The following is a 17,577-nucleotide window of genomic DNA, read 5'->3' on the forward strand; positions in this document are numbered from 1 at the left end:
TTTAAGTGTGAACAACTAGCAACAGACTTCTGAAGTATATTTAGACCCTCCAGCATAAATGAAAATACAAAGGATTTATTCTGGTCAGTACATGATTTAGCAGTATGTTGTTTGCCTAGTCAGTATGATGTAGAACAGTATAATACATGCCCATTCAAATGTACTGGAAAATGGGACTGCTGGCTAATCAGTATGTTTGAATACATTATAGTTGTGTTAAGGATATTGATTTTACTCTTAACCTTTACTCTTGTGTTTTTGCTTACATATATATGTAATATTTAAGACAGAATAGTCAAATCATATGTGTAACATATTTGCGAGAGGAATTATAATAGCATAATGTTTTGTGGTATTATTGTTAACTCAAAGGTACTTGTAATTTGTCAAAGGGTTTTTAACTTCTAGCACACCCCTATGGTATAAGGCAGGTTTATTGAGTGCTTATTGTCAATTAATTATAGTAAAGCCAGGTGAAAAATGTTGAAGATTCAGTAGATAATTGTTGTTTACAACTTACATTTTGTTGTTGTCGCTGCAACTGGTGAAAAGTTAAATACGTGTATAGCATATGCTATTGAGTTTTATCTATTATAAATTTTCAAAATGTTTTGAAAAATTTGTGAGTCTTTCCCATTTGAAATATATTTACTTTTGTGTGCTACATTGGTGAAGTATGTGCTACAGGCTGTAGAACATATACCTTCCAAAAGTACTAGCTTTTCATTTTTCTAGGGGAGACTGAACTATATTTTTTTAATAAAGTACCATTGTGCATTTTGATGTAAACATTACTATACTACTTCTTGTATTACTCTAATGATACTGATTATAGTTTCCTGTTTCTATAAGTTGACTGTCTAAGAAAACAAGTCTTTGTATATATATATATATATATATGTATAGCATGATGATAGATTTATTTTTTTCTAAATAACCACAAAAAGTAAAAAGTCCTGTTGATTTTCACAGAAAGATCCAGGACTGGGTTTTAGTATAGCAGGTGGCACAGATAATCCTCACATTGAAGGTGATTCTGGTATTTACATCACTAAACTTATTCCTGGTGGAGGAGCAGCAGTTGATGGAAGACTGAGGTGAATTATTAATATTGTAAAATGTATTTAAGCTTGAACAGTTTCTCTATTCTAATTGTTATTGTTTTCTTTGTAACTCGAAATGTAGTACTATAAAAAAAAAATTGTTGAAAGATTCAATCATTTGGTCTCACGTTGTGTTTAAACTTTTTTAAAAATGTGTTTATGTAAAATTACGTTAATATGTAGACTAATGACCTTTTTTCATTTCTTCTAGAGTAAATGATATTATACTCAAAGTAAATAACACAGAGTTACTTGATGTTCCACATTCTGTTGCTGTAGAAGCTCTGAAACATGCAGGAAATTATGTGAGATTGGTGAGCAGTGTTTCCTTTGTATTCTGTCATTTATTAAAGTGAACAGGTACATTTTCCATGTCAATTGAATTAGATCTTCTAAATTATTAGTTGTTTTTCTTTAAGTATAGCAACTTGTTCAGAATAAGCTAAGCCATTGTTTAATTTATTGTAAAATCATTTTATGAATTATTAAAACTGACACACAAACCTTTTACATTTACCTTTAAATAAAGCTAACATTGAAATAACACTTGAATGGTGGAACAGTAATACTTTTATTTATAATAATTCTAAGAGCAGATGAGTGAAAGCTCAGAAGAAATATAGTATGTCAACCACATTGCATCTGCTATATCCAGTTAGACTGGTATTTAGCTAGTAACTCTATTATTTCTCTATTTATTAATATTTCATTACTTTTTTGAAACAGGTAAACCTTTTTTTTATGGTGATACAAAATTCCAAACTCACATGGTAGCTCTCTAGCTCTTAAATGCCCGAGTATGTTGAATCAATGCACCTGTTATGATCTTTTTTATTACATTAGGGAAAATAAAACCATTGTAAGAAATTGTTAGAAACTTGAGATGGATTTTATACAGATCATGTTGCCTCTGCAAAATATAATATCTTATTTTTACATGTGTATGAATTTACAACTTTGAAAATTTTACTGTGATGTGTTTTTTTTATAAAAAAAACAACTAAAATGTCTACCTTTGTTGTAATCTCAATTGTTTTTTTTTTTCATGTCTTCCTACATTCTTGTAAAAGTTTCTAGTAACGTTTTTATTTTACATAACTGTAAATTTGATCTTTATTTTGGTTTGAAAAACAACAAACAGTTCCATGTGATTATGATTGTCGGCATACGTTAAAAATAACTACATATAATAAATTTTAAACCAAATTTATATTAAATGATATACGTATTTTAACATATGTTTTGGGTAATTTTCTTTGCCTGCTAGAGCTCTAATGTAACAATGAAAAACAACAACTTTATGGGTAAAATGAAACTTGATATGTCAAGTTGAAAATAATCTAACTAAGCCTTACAATATTCCATCTTATCTTTTTCCATGAAAAGCATTTCATATCAGACTGCAACATCATAATTTAAAAGGTGTATAAAATGATAAAACAAGCAAAAAAATATCAGGATTCTAATTGTGTTGGAAGTTGTTCACAAATGTTATATTTTCTAGCAACATCTCATCAGCTACTCTTCTTCTAAGTTGATTAACAACATTTCACAGCATGAAATGCAGTTAGGTTTTTAATTACTTAAATTTATTGATGAGCTTTATTATGCCCTTATAATGTTTTGTTATAAATAATATATTTGAATAGTTAATGACACTGGCCTTAAAACATGTTTCATCATTTTGTCATTCCTTTAAAAAAATCAGATCAAAATGAAATCTATCAAAAGTTTCATTTTTTATTGATTTTTAGCTTTGTTTGAACATCATGGTAAGGCTAACATAATTAGACTGAAGTCCTGACCTATAGAGAAGCCAACACAAATATCATGTAAACTTCATATTTCTTATTATACAGTACTTGGGGTAAACCACTTGTCTGATCATTTTTTTGTAGATTGAGTATGCTCAGGAAAGTGTATTTATTTGTTAATTTTTGTTTTTACATTGTATGTGTTTTTCCAAGTTTGTGAAGCGAAGACAAGAACAACACAATCACATTATTGAAGTGGAACTCCTGAAAGGGACCAGGGGTCTAGGATTTAGTATTGCAGGAGGAATAGGAAATGAGCACATACCAGGAGACAATGGTATTTTCATCACCAAAATCATGGAAGGAGGCACAGCCTTCTCTCAAGGAATTCTTGAAGTAGGGGACAAACTAGTTGCTGTAAGTTGGTCATTATTAGTACCTGTTGTGTTATTACCATGAATGTTTATGATGGTTAATGGAGGTTATTATCTGTTATCTAAAAACAATATTATTTGACTTTGTGTTGGATAATATATATACACACACAACACACACTATTGATGTTTTACAAATATCAATTAATTTTCTTGGGATGGTAATGTGTTTAACACTAAATTTCAGATCCTCAAATAGTGCAAAAATGAGTATTTTGAAATTCTACACAAATATTTTTTTGTAAATTTAGTGGAGTTAAAATAGTTTAGCTTCTTAGACATTGGTTACATTATATATTTCAAAAAGTGTATTGAAATATTTTAGAATAAGCTTTTTGATTAATTTTGTTGCTGCATTTTACAAATATGTTAGTTAAGTGTGTACTTTCTGTATTTTCAGTTACTGTTCTATGGACAGTAGACATTTCTATACAAGTAATTTTTTTTCAGTTCTTTGAAAGTAGGTAATATTTTGCAAGTTTAATTTTTGTTTATTGCATGTACTGCTAAACGAATTATTTATTTCATAATAAACAGAGAGAAAGTTTTTCCGAGTCATCAGAAGAACATATTAAATTCGTTCTTTGCTTTACGGCTTTTTCAGAAGCACTTAATACAAGCTTAAGTGACATTACTAGGCTTAGACTGGTTTAACAAAGCTGGAAAGTTATATAGATCACTTGGTCTATGTTCAGAGTGGTTTAACTCTCAGTTTGAAAATATACATAGGATTCTTCCAAAGAAGATATAAAGTGAAATGTTTAGTAAACTTACTGATATTTCTGGAAGGCTCATGGTTGTTTTCATGCTCTTTACATGTTCAGTTATTAATGTCATTATTTTAAACCACAAGTTGATTGTAGCATTTTCTCTTTGTTTTGAAAGGTTGGGGAAAAGAACCTGGAAAATGTCACTCATGAAGAAGCTGTTGCTACTCTAAAGGCCACATCAGACAGAGTCATTTTAACAGTAGCTAAGTCAAGACCACCAGCTTATATCAATCACACCTCACCAGCTGTAGCTTCTGAATCTCTTCAGGACTATGCTCCACATACAGTTACACCACCTTCTTGTAAGTAAGAATTGCTGAATTTTAAATGATCTAATGATCATATTTTATTATTTACTTTTGCCAGATGTTAAATTTTTTTTTTATTCTTATTCGTGTTGCCATTAATTCCATGTAATAATGTATAGCCATATTTGTATCAATAGGCATGTGATATGAGAAAGATATTACATAAGTATAATTTTGGTAATTTTTTAAAGATTTTTTTTTTCATGTGGAAACTATTGCGAAGAGTTTCACATCCCAGTGTTTTGATATAAATCATCGTTATATGTGGTTGATGCTCTAGGGAGTTATTTAGCATCAGAAGTATATTACACTAATACGTTTGACATATTTGGATATAGTCACTGTGTTTGTGATTTGGCAATAATCTGATACCAAAAGGGCATCATATTAATATGTCCTGAAATTAGGTGATGTAGTTACATATATATATGATTTCTTAGCAGTCTTCTTATATTATGAGAGTATTACTTTAATATATCTGTTATTATGTGAAGCTTTGTCGTCCATGGTAAAAGTTGCCTGTATTTATCATGTATAATGGTTTTCTTTCCAGCAAATGTATCAGTCAGTGAGTTTCATCATGAGCCTCCATCCAACATGTGCCCTTCCAGAGTATTAACAGATGAAAACATCACAAGGTATGGTTCTCTTACTTTCTCACATTAATCAAGTGTTTTGTATATGATGCAGTTTGTGTGATTGTAATAAACAAGTATGATTTTTATAAATGAAGAATAGATAAATAATTACATACATTGGAAATTATGGGTTTTTCTTTCCATCCCTCTTAAGTCTTTTATATGGCTTTGAAATCAGAGGTGTGTAAAAAATATTATTTGATATCTGCCTACCTTTGATTTGAAACCAATGTTGCTGACTATCTTCTTATTCAGTTACTTATGTAACCCTAAATTTTCTTTTTTTTTAGAGAAACAAGAATTTAGGATTACTAAAGGTTTCCAGCAAATGCAGTGGTATAAAATGCCTAAGTTGGCAAAACAATGAGGCTTTTTAGGCTTAAGAAAAGTAATTAAAATCAATATTAATTTCACATGTCTCTCTTCACTTGCTTTTTATCCTTTAAATATTTCAGATTAGGAGTGTTTAAAAATGGCATTTCAGACATATATATTTTGCCTACCCACAGTAACTGCTCAGAAAAGTTTACATTTTATATCAGAACTCATCAGAATGAACTATGGCAGTCAAAAGTATGTATGAAATGCCATTTATATGCAGCACACGTACCTTAATACAGTAGTGTAAAAGTCCTAAACTGACAATACAATGAGGAACTTAAGGCCATATCAAGTTTATTAAAATCACACTTTACTGAAAGTGTTTATTTCTTCACCCACCTCTTAATTAGTTCTTCACAGTTTTCTTTACATTTCTATGTAATATACACCTCCATTTTAAACAATCTTCAGACTTTCTTCTTTCATGATTTAGTTTTTGTACATTATATATATTTATCTGTGATCCTTGTGTTTTTTGTGGTGGTGGATTCTTTGGAATATACATGTTTTAAACAATGACAGACCATCCAAGATTACTGTTTACAAGAACTACTTTCAAAATGTACCTTTGATTGAAAATTTAGCATGAGTTGTTTACCTTTTGTTCCTCAGAAATCATCACCATCATCAGATTTAATGAATTTGTAACTCCTTTTCCCACTAAAGAATAATTAAGAAAAATAATTTTATAAAATAAATTGAGTCCATTATATTGTAGTTTGTTTAAATGTATATGTAAAAAAAATGTACCTTAGCCCTCATAATTTTTGCAAAAAATAGTCATGATTGGTTCTCAGGCTTGTGTGGGTGATTTTGTTTTCTGCAAGTAGAATGTTTTTTCTTCTTTTTTTTTTCAATTAGTGACAAAAGCATTTTTTTTTAGAGTAACTACCAGTTGATGCATGTATCCTCAATGAGAATGACTATGAATTAGTACATCTATCTTCAACAAGAATAACTACCAGTTGGTGCTTTTATTCTCAATGAGAATAACTACCTGTTGGTATGTGCATCTTCAGTGAGAATAACTACCAGTTGGTGCTTTTATTCTCAATGAGAATAACTACCTGTTGGTATGTGCATCTTCAGTGAGAATGGCTATCAGTTGGTACATGTATCCTCAATATGAATTACTAGCTAGTACATGTATCTTCAACAAGAATACCTACCAACTACATGTATCCTTGTTGAGAATAACTACCAGTTGGCATATGCATTTTCAATGAGAGTTACTGGTTGGTACATGTATCCTCAATGAGAATAACCCGCAGTTAGTACATGTATCCTCAATAAGAATAATTACCAACTACATGTATCCACGATGAGAATGCCTACTAGTGTGTATATTCTTTGTAAATGAGAATAACTACCAGTTGTCTGTACTCTTATACATGCTACTAATGTAGAAAGCTAAAAGATAAACTTTTTTCAAATAATAAAAAATCATACTCAAACACCATGTAGAAAGAGCGAGGGTTTAGCTTCTGTTGGTTAGTTTCTATAAATCACAACTTTTCAATCTTAAGATAGTTATAAGTAGTATAACTAACTGATAAAAGTCAACTAGCTTGGATTTTGACAACCAGAGTGAAGATGATTTATTGTGAATTAAATTTGCCAGTTGTAAATCTTTTTTTGTGTTCTGTAACTTGTCAAATATAGATCAAACTATCCTCTCTGTGGTAGTTTAATGTTTTTAAAACCATTCTTTCATCAGCTTTCATAATCACTGTTATCTATCAGTTCAAAACTAGGGATGGATATGTGCAGATATTTCTTATACAATTTTGCACAACACTTTGGAACAATATTTATTCATGTGAAATACTTTGTTATTTTAAAGTACAGTTTTAATTTTTTCAAAATGTGTATATTCGTGACTATCAATTCTGTACTTGAAGCATTTGTAGAAGACAGAGGGTCTAATACATTATATTAAAATGATTTTGAATATGCAAATTGGAAAGTCACATGATAATAATAACCATTATAAACTCATACTGGAAATGCATGTGTCAGAACTACATTTTGAAATTGGTTGATGTTTCATAGGTAGTGTAATGCCACCAAAAATTTATTACTTTTTGGAAGGGTATGTAACAGCCCTTTCCAATTCAAAATATTCTTATGCTCAGATCATAAAAATATATTCAGATTAGAGGTTTAGAATTTCCAAGATGGGGATATCCCTTATACGTAATGGCACTGGAAAGATAAGGAATATGGATCAATTGGGGCACCAGAACCATTCAGAAAAAAAACTGCAACAAGTAATACCTCAACCATAGTAAGAAACTTGCAATGTTTTATAATCCACAAAAACAAAGGTTGATAATAAAAGCCAAGAAACAGTATGCAACATAATATGGAAGGGTCTCCAGCTGCAAAAGTGACACAAATCAAGTTTCCACAAGCTGTCTCCATGCCATATTCTTTCAGCTGTTGAATACCTTTATCCACTGGTGAATGAAATGGGTTTTCATGCTATTTCATGCAAAGCCATTTGCAATGAGGACTATGCTTCAGGGCTATTGTAAAGATGCATAGTCATCAGATAAAGCAAAATGGATTATAATGATGTGGTAAGGTTCCATAATCGTTTTAATATAATGTACTCAACCCTCTGTGTGTACTAATGCAGATATGTTGATGATACCTTTGCCATTTTTAAAGGTTCTAAAGGTGTTAATCAATAATTTGAAGGATCTCAATAGTCAATTATAATATGCAATTTACAGCTTATCATCAACTTGCTTTTTAGATACGCTAATGAAAAATAACAATGACGAAATTGATTGTGAAGATCATCATAGAAAGACTCATTGATTTAAATTTAAATTTTGATTGGGATATTTCATATTTATTTAATAAAAGTTAATATTTTAATTCATTGAGCTTAAAAAATAATATGCATATTAATACAAAGGTATTGATAACATTAATGAGATTAAAATGACTTCCCTAATAATGTTGTTGATATAATAAAACTAGAATATTTTGTTAAAATGTAATATTCCAAAGCTACTAATGTCAACAATATTGCTATTTACTAACAAACATGCTTACCCTTAAATTCATTTAAAACTCTTAAACTGAATGTGGACTACAAATATTTTCATGATTAAAACTATATCTTCTAATGTACTTTATGAATTTAAATGCCCTATACGTAAATCTGTGTTTACTCGACGTACTACTAAGTGGCTTCAAGAGTGCATGAAATAGCATCCAATTTTGTTAGTGGAAAATAAGTATACGTAACAGCATGCTCTCCGTGAATGTGACGTGGTAATACTTCGTGCGTTATTCTTACAAAAGGGGAATGACTAGAAATATTTACATACAAAGGAAACTTTATTGATCAATAAATTACAGCTTAATGAAACAAGTTTGGTAGTTGACCTTTTATTAAGAATATCTTTAAACGTCATCCAATTTGATTATTTTATACCCCAGTAGATGTTTATTTGTTATTACCAGATGGAGAATTCAATAGTAACCCAAAAACCTTTAAGTACTATTTTGAGTTATAATGATCTAATTTTAAGATATATTTATACTGAGGTTGAGGACATTATACTAAGACTGTTTTGGAACCTCGCCTCCTCATTACAGTCCATATCGCCTCTCGGTTATACTTCAAGCCCTACAGTGGCACAGCGGTATGTCTGTGGAGTTACAACGCTAGAATCCGGGTTTCGATACCAGTGGTGGGCAGAGCTCAGATAGCCCATTGTGTAGTTTTGTGCTTAATCACAAACAAACAAAATCATACTTCAACTTACGAATGTGCGTCTTGGCAATAGCCCTACAGCAAATTTTCCATTGCGAAAGGTTCCATCGTAAGGTTGTTGTGTTCAAAGCACACTCCTTCTCCCTGCATGATTTCCGTAACCCATCAAATTTAGGAGGGCTGTGGTCTGATAGCACAAAAATCCATAGGTGCTCATATGGAACAGTATGAACACCTATTTCATTCTCTAGTTGCTTGAAATATACAACGGTTTAACAACAAACAATGTCAAACTGTAGTTCTGATACATTCTGTTCCATTGCTTTATATCGGCTGTAATTTTCACGTGACTTGTTTATTTACATATGCAATTATTTTTTATTGCGTACTCAACCATTGATATATACCCAGCTGTCTAAAAAACGTGATGTTATTTTATTCACCAACTTTTATGCATTCACCCTTTCTTCCACAGCCCTCTTCATATTTTTCTGTACTTAAACGAACTATAAACTCATTAACTGAGTGTAGCAATCTAACGAACTACTAATCTGTTCAGCCCAGTTTCACCACCCTTCAAGTCCCATTTATACAGCCACTTTCCACCTGCATTCGCACTTTTACCTCCATCCACCCATATTTAGCTTACAACCTATACTTCAACCTCTCCATTCATATACTGATCCACCCTGCAACTTATCTTGATGTGTGTATGTACTAGCCGCCTCTAGAGGCTTGAAGCATATGATAATGTTGTAAACATAGTTCTTCGATTTTCTACTACCACTTAATGAGAACTGCCAATTTTTGTGAATTACAATAATTTTTAGTACTTTTCTATATACCATGGCTACCTCGTATGTAACGTAGAATACCATAGAAGTGTCCTTATGCTGGCATTAAATATATACTAGGTAAGGATGATAGTAAGTAACAAAGATTATAACCATACACTCGAAGAATGTTTATTTTATAGATTCTGGATGTGGCTTTGGGATTAGTTTTAATATGTAAATATTCCGTCTCTGTTTGTTGAATGCTGGAAATCCCAATAAACTAACACAATATTACAATGTAGGGCACCATAGACAAGACCCAGGTCCGTCTACCAAGGGGGAAGCACCAATAGCTATGTAATTAGTTTGGCGTAATTTGCACTGCTCCCGTACATTGATTTCTGTTTTAGAATTGAAAATAAATTACATTTTCGGTTTATTTGTCTATCAGTTTTCGTTTTAAAATTTCAAAATAAATAAGTTTAATTTGTGCGATATCATCATTCTAGTATTATTTATATAAAAAGTGTCTAACTTATGTTACGTCCGTTTACCAGGTTAAGCTTTAACACAGACGTAAAAATCCGTTCATCAGCTTTTGCTCAAAAATTGAAAATACGTTTAACCCGATGCCGTGTCCGTATAGGTCAACTTTTTAGTAAGTGCCGTGATATACGCCCCCCCAGTGGCATGTATGTCTGCGGACAAACAACGCTAGAAACCAGGTTTCGATACCCGTGTTGGACAGAGCACAGATAGCCCATTGTGTAGCTTTGTGTTATTGGTTTTGGTATTATTTTCGGCTGAATAGCACAATAACGTGTTATTATTGTTTATGTACATTTTTTAAAATATTTCCAAGACCTTTTTTTAATGATACAACAATCCATTTTTATATTGCATATTTTACGTTTCAGTCATGATTAATAACTAACTACATCGCATGAAGTGTTGAGGAATTTAGTACACGGTATATGGAGGAAGTGACATTTGATTCTATCGCGTATCTAAGTATCCTTCTATATATCGTGGTGGTGTTGGGAAATCCCATTATAAGAATTTTTTATAGAATATCGTGTTTCTTTCACTTCCTTGATTTTATCTTTTTTCTGACTATCAACTTTTAAAGCATTATGTTACGTAGAAATGTCCATCTGTGGAACTGAAATATAAAGCACGTGAGAATTCCAGTGCTTTGGTTTTGGTTTCATACTTACTTTCACGCGATCTATATTCCTTAAATTAGTATCGATGAACTGTATTTCTAATGGTGTTTTTTTTTGTGTATGTGTGTTCATTAAAATAGCACCAAGAAACGCCTGTATCACGTGTGTTTTTGGTTACTTACTGTTTCAATATAGTTACTGTTATTCAAAATGTACTAGAACTTTCTGTGAAGACACGATCGTGACTAATATGGTCACGAAACTTTCAAGATTGTCATCCGTACTTTGCAGAATGACAAATAAACATAAAAAAATACTTTAACAAGGTTTTAGGTATCTGTACAGAATTTCTCTATATATTTCTTAAGCTTCCCAAGTTTTTTCAAGCAGACTTTAGAGATTGTATTGCTAAAATAAAATTACTAAAGCAAAAAAGGAAACATAAGAATACTTCCGTTTTCAGAAAAAGCAACTGAAAATAAGGTTATTAGCATTTTAAGGTAACATCAAGATATAGAAATGAGATTTGTTTCGGGACGTGTGTTATGGTTAATATTTTATATAATGATAAAAGAAAAAATTATGCTTTAAGTTAATCTTTGGGTAAAAAAATGTAAGAGACCTTAATTTTTTCGTTGTTTGAAAATCGTGTATCTGTTTTGTTTTTGTTTTTTTACCCGGTTCACAGTTCTTTGCGACTTTCGTAGATAAAATTCATATCTTGAATAGGTTCTAGGCTTTTCTGGTTAGTGAATGTGTATAAATTAAGACTGCAAATAAAGAGAATTGCAGGACATTCCTGTTACTGATATAGTTCCCTAGACGTAAAAAGGTTTAACCTGTCACATGTGTGGTTTTGTAAAGTATACATTACAAGTTGATCCCAGATAAATGAAAGAACCTGAAAGAGTATACAGATGAACAAAACCACTCAAGAAAGTCACGTTGTCCGTACAAATGTAGTAAATCACTTATTTTCATTTGTTAAATGGGCTTCTAAGTACTTTTTTTTTTTCGCTAATCTTTTGACTGTAAGGTAAGGTTTATTTGTTGGCGTTATGCTGAGGTTATTGTTCTAATTCCCATACACGTAACGTCGCTTGAAAACGACACTTAAGTGCCAGTTCAGCGCTTACATCAAAGATAAAATCTTGCTCAATACGTAGTGCACATTGGTGTAGTGTAAAAACTGTCTTCTCGACATTAAGGAAAATGACTGCGACAGACACATCACAACAGATGACGAAATAGGAAAACCGAATTATTAATTGATTTCATAATAATTACAATCCATGAAAAGAATGAACGGATGTATTCAAGACCTATGTAACGCCCGTATTGTGGCCTATGTGAGTAGGCGTATGTAATAAAACCGTGTTTGTCAGTATACTTGATTCACCCTCGTGCTCATTACCCAACATGGGCTGAACAGACAAGCCTCCATATGTAAGCCGACAGGTACTGGGTTTGCCCTGTCGACGTCTGTAAAGTTACAGACGCCCCAACACCGGCAACCAGTCTGCTTTTAACTTCAGTGAAACGTATATGAATGACGTGGGTTTCATTGTTTCACGTCATAGTTATCACATACACACACATCTTTATACACAGTCTTGTCTTTTCTGATAAGATTACCCTAATTCGTATGATTCTTCTTAAGTTACTTTCTATGTAATAACATCGTAATGTTATCCAAGTGAAAAAAAAAGACAACGATTTCTCTACTGCCTGTTGGTTTATGCGCTTCGTTCTGCCGTTCATCAAACCTAACTAACAAATCAGGATACGGGTTGAGCTGCCAACTAGTAATGAAACAAGGTAGAGATGACAGTTAAGTATGTCTATAGGCTCATAACGTCGTATGTAACTATAAATTAAAGACTTTTGACACAATATAATATTTAGCGTACCTTCCACTCCATAGTTCAAAAAAAGTATTAAACTCGCCAAAAATAGAAAGTTCAGTGTGAACAAAAAAAAGTCTGAAAATGATTATGTTTATGGTAAGAATAGATAGATTTTGCCAGCATCGTTGTGGAAATATTTTTGGGTTGCCATTTTCGCATTTACAAATTTTCTCTAAATGTTTTCCAGTTGCTTATGATTGAATGATAATTGTTAGGCTGTTCCCTCCCTCCCTCCCTGCCTTTCATTTGCATTCGGAATTGAAACTATATCTGTTCAGTGCCTATATATCTAACATTTCCTCTATGTATGTGACTAAAACTGTCAAGAGCAATATGTGGGTTGCAGCATACTGGCAGGAAGTACTGTACTTTGTGTATTGTAAGAATTTATGTGTGAAAGTAAAGAAAAATGTATAAAGAGTATGTCAACCATATGATATCTGCTATAACCAGAGCCGACAAGGCTTTTTACCCAATACCATGGCTCATCAGGCTAGTTGAGATACAACAGACATAGTAGTTGTTGATACGTTATTTATATTGTCTAATGAAGCTAACTAGAAGTGTTAAAACTCTTCCCGCAAGCATTTGTCTTTTTTATTCTACTTAAAGTTTATATACGCATATCCTCTGTGTGTGTGTATGTATATATATAATACTTGGCTGAAACGTAATCGGAGGGGGGGATATTAAGTTGATAGTTACTCGAAAATCAGCAGTTGTATTGGAATCCTGTTTCATTTTTACAAGTTTGATTTATTATTCACTAAGCCTTGTTGGTAGTAACATTAGATGTAAGTTGGACAATTTAAGTTCTAATTTCCTACCTGTGTATACCGAACGTATAGTATTTTGATGGTGGAGATTTTTATACATTCCATTAATCACTTATATCTGAATGTCAACTGAGTTTAAACTGTTCTATATTAGTTCAAATGAGATATTTCTTGTTAAAACTAGACAAACTGAACACATTCCCAAGGGTTTCTTCTAAGAGCTTTTTTTTTTCGTCATATTAAACGCTGAAAATATACATTTATCTTATCATTAAGGTTTGTGAGGTTTTCAAACGTCGCGCTGTATTTCCCCACTACTTTTGCTGACTTACGTTTTAGAAACAGTTCATAAGAGCTCGTTATATTTGATAGTTCGAAAATCCACGGCTTTATATGATATGTCAGAATATGCATTCTGCCATAGGTTTAAAAGTAAACTGTAACATAAAGAGACAAGTTTTCAGCAGTGTATATCCTCTTTAGACACCATGAAATAAAATAGTTCCTAAGAATTATTAGGATAGTGATTCTCAAAGTGTGGTACGTGAAAAAAATTATAAAATTTGTAATAAGCCCAATATGAGCTTCCCGCGTACGTAAACTTCTCACTTCTAGCCTCACCTCCGCCTGCATAGACTTCCCTGTGTTTTCTTTTCTTCGAATTGACAAAAATCGCACCACATATTCTTCAATTGTGTCAGAAAAAAAATCACATCCTTCCAATTAATATGCCCCCCAGTGGCACAGCGGCATGTCTGCGGACTTACAACGCTAGAATCCGGGTTTCGATACCCGTGGTGGGCAGAGCACAGACAGCCCATTGTGTAGCTTTGTGCTTAATTACAAACAAACAATCCCATTAATATATAAGTGTTAAAATATTAATTTTTGCTGCTAGGTTTTCCTTTCCTTTTTTAAATTAGACCTGGGTTCGTACTTAAAAAAACAAAACAGAAAAACGTTTAAATAAAACGTGATACGCAAGCCTAAAAAGCTTGAGAACTACCGTATTAGAGTATTGTAAGTACATGTACGTCCCTTTTCCAAACAATTATTATATATATATTTGTTTTATAAAGATTTGTTTTAGTTCAAAGTTCTATGAGCTCTGTCCATGCGGAAAATTGAACCTAGGTTTTTAGCGTTGGAAGCCCGTAAACTTACCGCTGACCCACCGGTGGACTATATATTGAAAGAGCTTATATAGTATAGAATAATTTTCATTATAAAGAAAGGTTATACAATGTAGAATAACAGAACACTGGTGTTTCGTTACAGTGAAGGGTATCTTAGAGAGTTTAAAAGTGAAGTGAGATTTCGTTATTTATTGAAACCTTATAGATGGGAGAGTAATGTATGTTATATTAAAAGAGCTTAAAGAGTAGAGAATAGTGTTCATTATATTGAAAGATCTTAAAGAGTAGAGAGTAGTATACAATATATTGAAATAGCTTAAAGAGTAGAGAATAGTGTTCATTATATTGAAAGAGCTTAAAGAGTAGAGTATTGTTCATTATATTGAAAGAACTTAAAGAGTAGAGAATACTCTACTCTTTAAGCTCTTTCAATATAATGAACAATACTCTACTCTTTAAGCTCTTTCAATATAATGAACAATACTCTACTCTTTAAGCTCTTTCAATATAATGAATACTATTCTCTACTCTTTAAGATCTTTCAATATAATGAACAATACTCTACTTCTTAAGCTCTTTCAATATAATGAACACTATTCTCTACTCTAAGATATTTCAATATAATGAACAATACTCTACTCTTTAAGCTCTTTCAATATAATGAACACTATTCTCTACTCTTTAAGATCTTTCAATATAATGAACAATACTCTACTCTTTAAGCTCTTTCAATATAATGAACAATACTCTACTCTTTAAGCTCTTTCAATATAATGAACAATACTCTACTCTTTAAGATATTTCAATATAATGAACACAGACTTATCGCTGTCCCACCGGTAGACTCTTGTGACGGTTTCCATAAGTATTTAACAATATAGTGAACAAGAACATCGGCTCCCAAAAATTTCCAACATGCACACTGTGAACAACACCAATGAAAATTCATTCCCCATCCCCCCCCCTTTTTTTTTGTATTCAGTTGTACCAGGATCTTACCAACGAACACGCTGCTGACTATTACTGGTCGACAATTTCAATATTACCCATACTTTGGTGGATCTTAGTAGATTGATTTATAATGGTTACAAAGAATGATTAAGCGCCACTGCCTCACTCAAGTACCAAATAAACAATAGTTCTTATGTTCTACATCTATTTTATGTAAGGAATGAATGGAGGTGAGACAAAAATTGAGTGATATCCGATTTAAAAAGATGTCAAGAAGTAAATTTTTTTATCATGGTATATTGATACGTGTATACGAAACATGTATATATAATGAACAATACTCTCTACTCTTTAAGCTCTTTCAATATAATGAACAATAACGTACTTGCAACGCTAAAATCCGGGGTTTGATTATTTTGCTATTAAAACAAAACACAAAGCCGTCACAAGAAGAAAAATAGTTCAACCTATGTAGAATTTTGGCGAACGTGTACGCCTCCGTTATAAATCAAATAATTTTATAGTTTATTATAATTTATCATTATTCTTGGGAACTTTGGCTTATACTTGTAATACATATGTTTTGAAGTCACTCACTTAACCTCAGCCAAACCACATGACAGAGTGGGTGGGTGTGGCAACAAGAGAAAGAGCGCAAAGAAAAATGTTTTTCAGCTATATTACACATATGGTTATTTTGTCTTTAATTATTAATTCTAAGAACATATTGTTATTATTGGAAATTAATGTGGGCGGCCTCTTTTCTTATATCCAGTTAGTCATCCATTGTTTTTGTATGTATTTTGGCAATACGTAATATTAAATTCCGTTCCGCTTGTTGCCATTGGCTTCCATAACTTGGTCACGTGATACGAGTATTTGGTCTCTACTCCTTCGTTCACGCACCGAATTGAACTGCGTAAGATTTTTTTTTTTCTGTCGTAGTGATAATTTATGCAGTAAAAATGACCATGTGACTTATGGAACGTATACAGGTATAAAACATACCACCAGCATTCACTACTGCACTTAATGTGCTTACTTTTCAGGGTCGCTTCCCTTAGTGGTGAATAATGGTGAAATACGGGTTATGTTGAAAGCCATTTTAAAGCATATTTAATATTTTTCACAATCAAATTTTGCCCAGTTGAACACATTGAACTTTTCTCCTCACACCAATGTCACTAAAAGAAAGAACACTTGCACTATTTTTTTACTGCTTGACAAAGATTGGGTGTACTGAAAAAGTTTGAAATTTTCTGGAAAACTTCGCTTGGCTCTAGAATCAAAAGTAGGTAAAAGTGGTGAGTGTAAGTTTTGTAGACGTATTATAGAGGCACGTAATGTAATAGATAAAGCAAAAGGTATACCATTTTTAATTCTGGAAAAGAGTAATAAGCATGCATATTTTACGTATAATGAGCAAAGTTTGTAAACAGAGACAGAGTGTTGTAGTTTTGTTTCTTCTTTTGAAATCTCATTTTGGCTACAAATATACTATTTTGTTTGATAAATATAAGCAACTTAAATGTGGGAAATGTGCATGGAAAGAAATGTAGTATTGTGAACATTGCTTTAGCTGCTTCTTAAAACAAACAAGAAAAGCACACTAATTGGTGGTGCTACTCTGTGTATTAGTCTATTTGTTGTTTGATTTCCGTGTAACTAGTATGTACCGTATTTTTCGGAATATAAGACGCACTATTATTTTAAAGACAAAGTTTTTTTGGGGGGAAAAAAGCTA

At 31.9% G+C, this 17,577-nt stretch overlaps 1 protein-coding gene across 7 annotated transcripts in view; it reads left to right on the forward strand.

Moving 5' to 3' along the window:
• The window catches only part of LOC106478764 (disks large homolog 1-like), a 124,391-nt gene that overhangs the window by 86,762 nt on the left and 20,052 nt on the right, over window positions 1-17,577 (forward strand). For all 7 annotated transcript variants that reach the window (XM_022382404.1, XM_022382405.1, XM_013939326.2 and 4 more), the window contains 5 exons: window positions 973-1,097; window positions 1,315-1,417; window positions 3,071-3,274; window positions 4,177-4,363; window positions 4,923-5,007. In XM_022382404.1, coding sequence (XP_022238112.1) covers window positions 973-1,097; window positions 1,315-1,417; window positions 3,071-3,274; window positions 4,177-4,363; window positions 4,923-5,007 — 704 coding nt within the window. The remainder of the gene's footprint in view (window positions 1-972; window positions 1,098-1,314; window positions 1,418-3,070; window positions 3,275-4,176; window positions 4,364-4,922; window positions 5,008-17,577) is intronic.

This window comes from Limulus polyphemus, unplaced genomic scaffold (genome assembly GCF_000517525.1).
Source record: "Limulus polyphemus unplaced genomic scaffold, Limulus_polyphemus-2.1.2 Scaffold247, whole genome shotgun sequence".
Taxonomy (NCBI): Eukaryota; Metazoa; Arthropoda; class Merostomata; order Xiphosura; family Limulidae; genus Limulus; species Limulus polyphemus.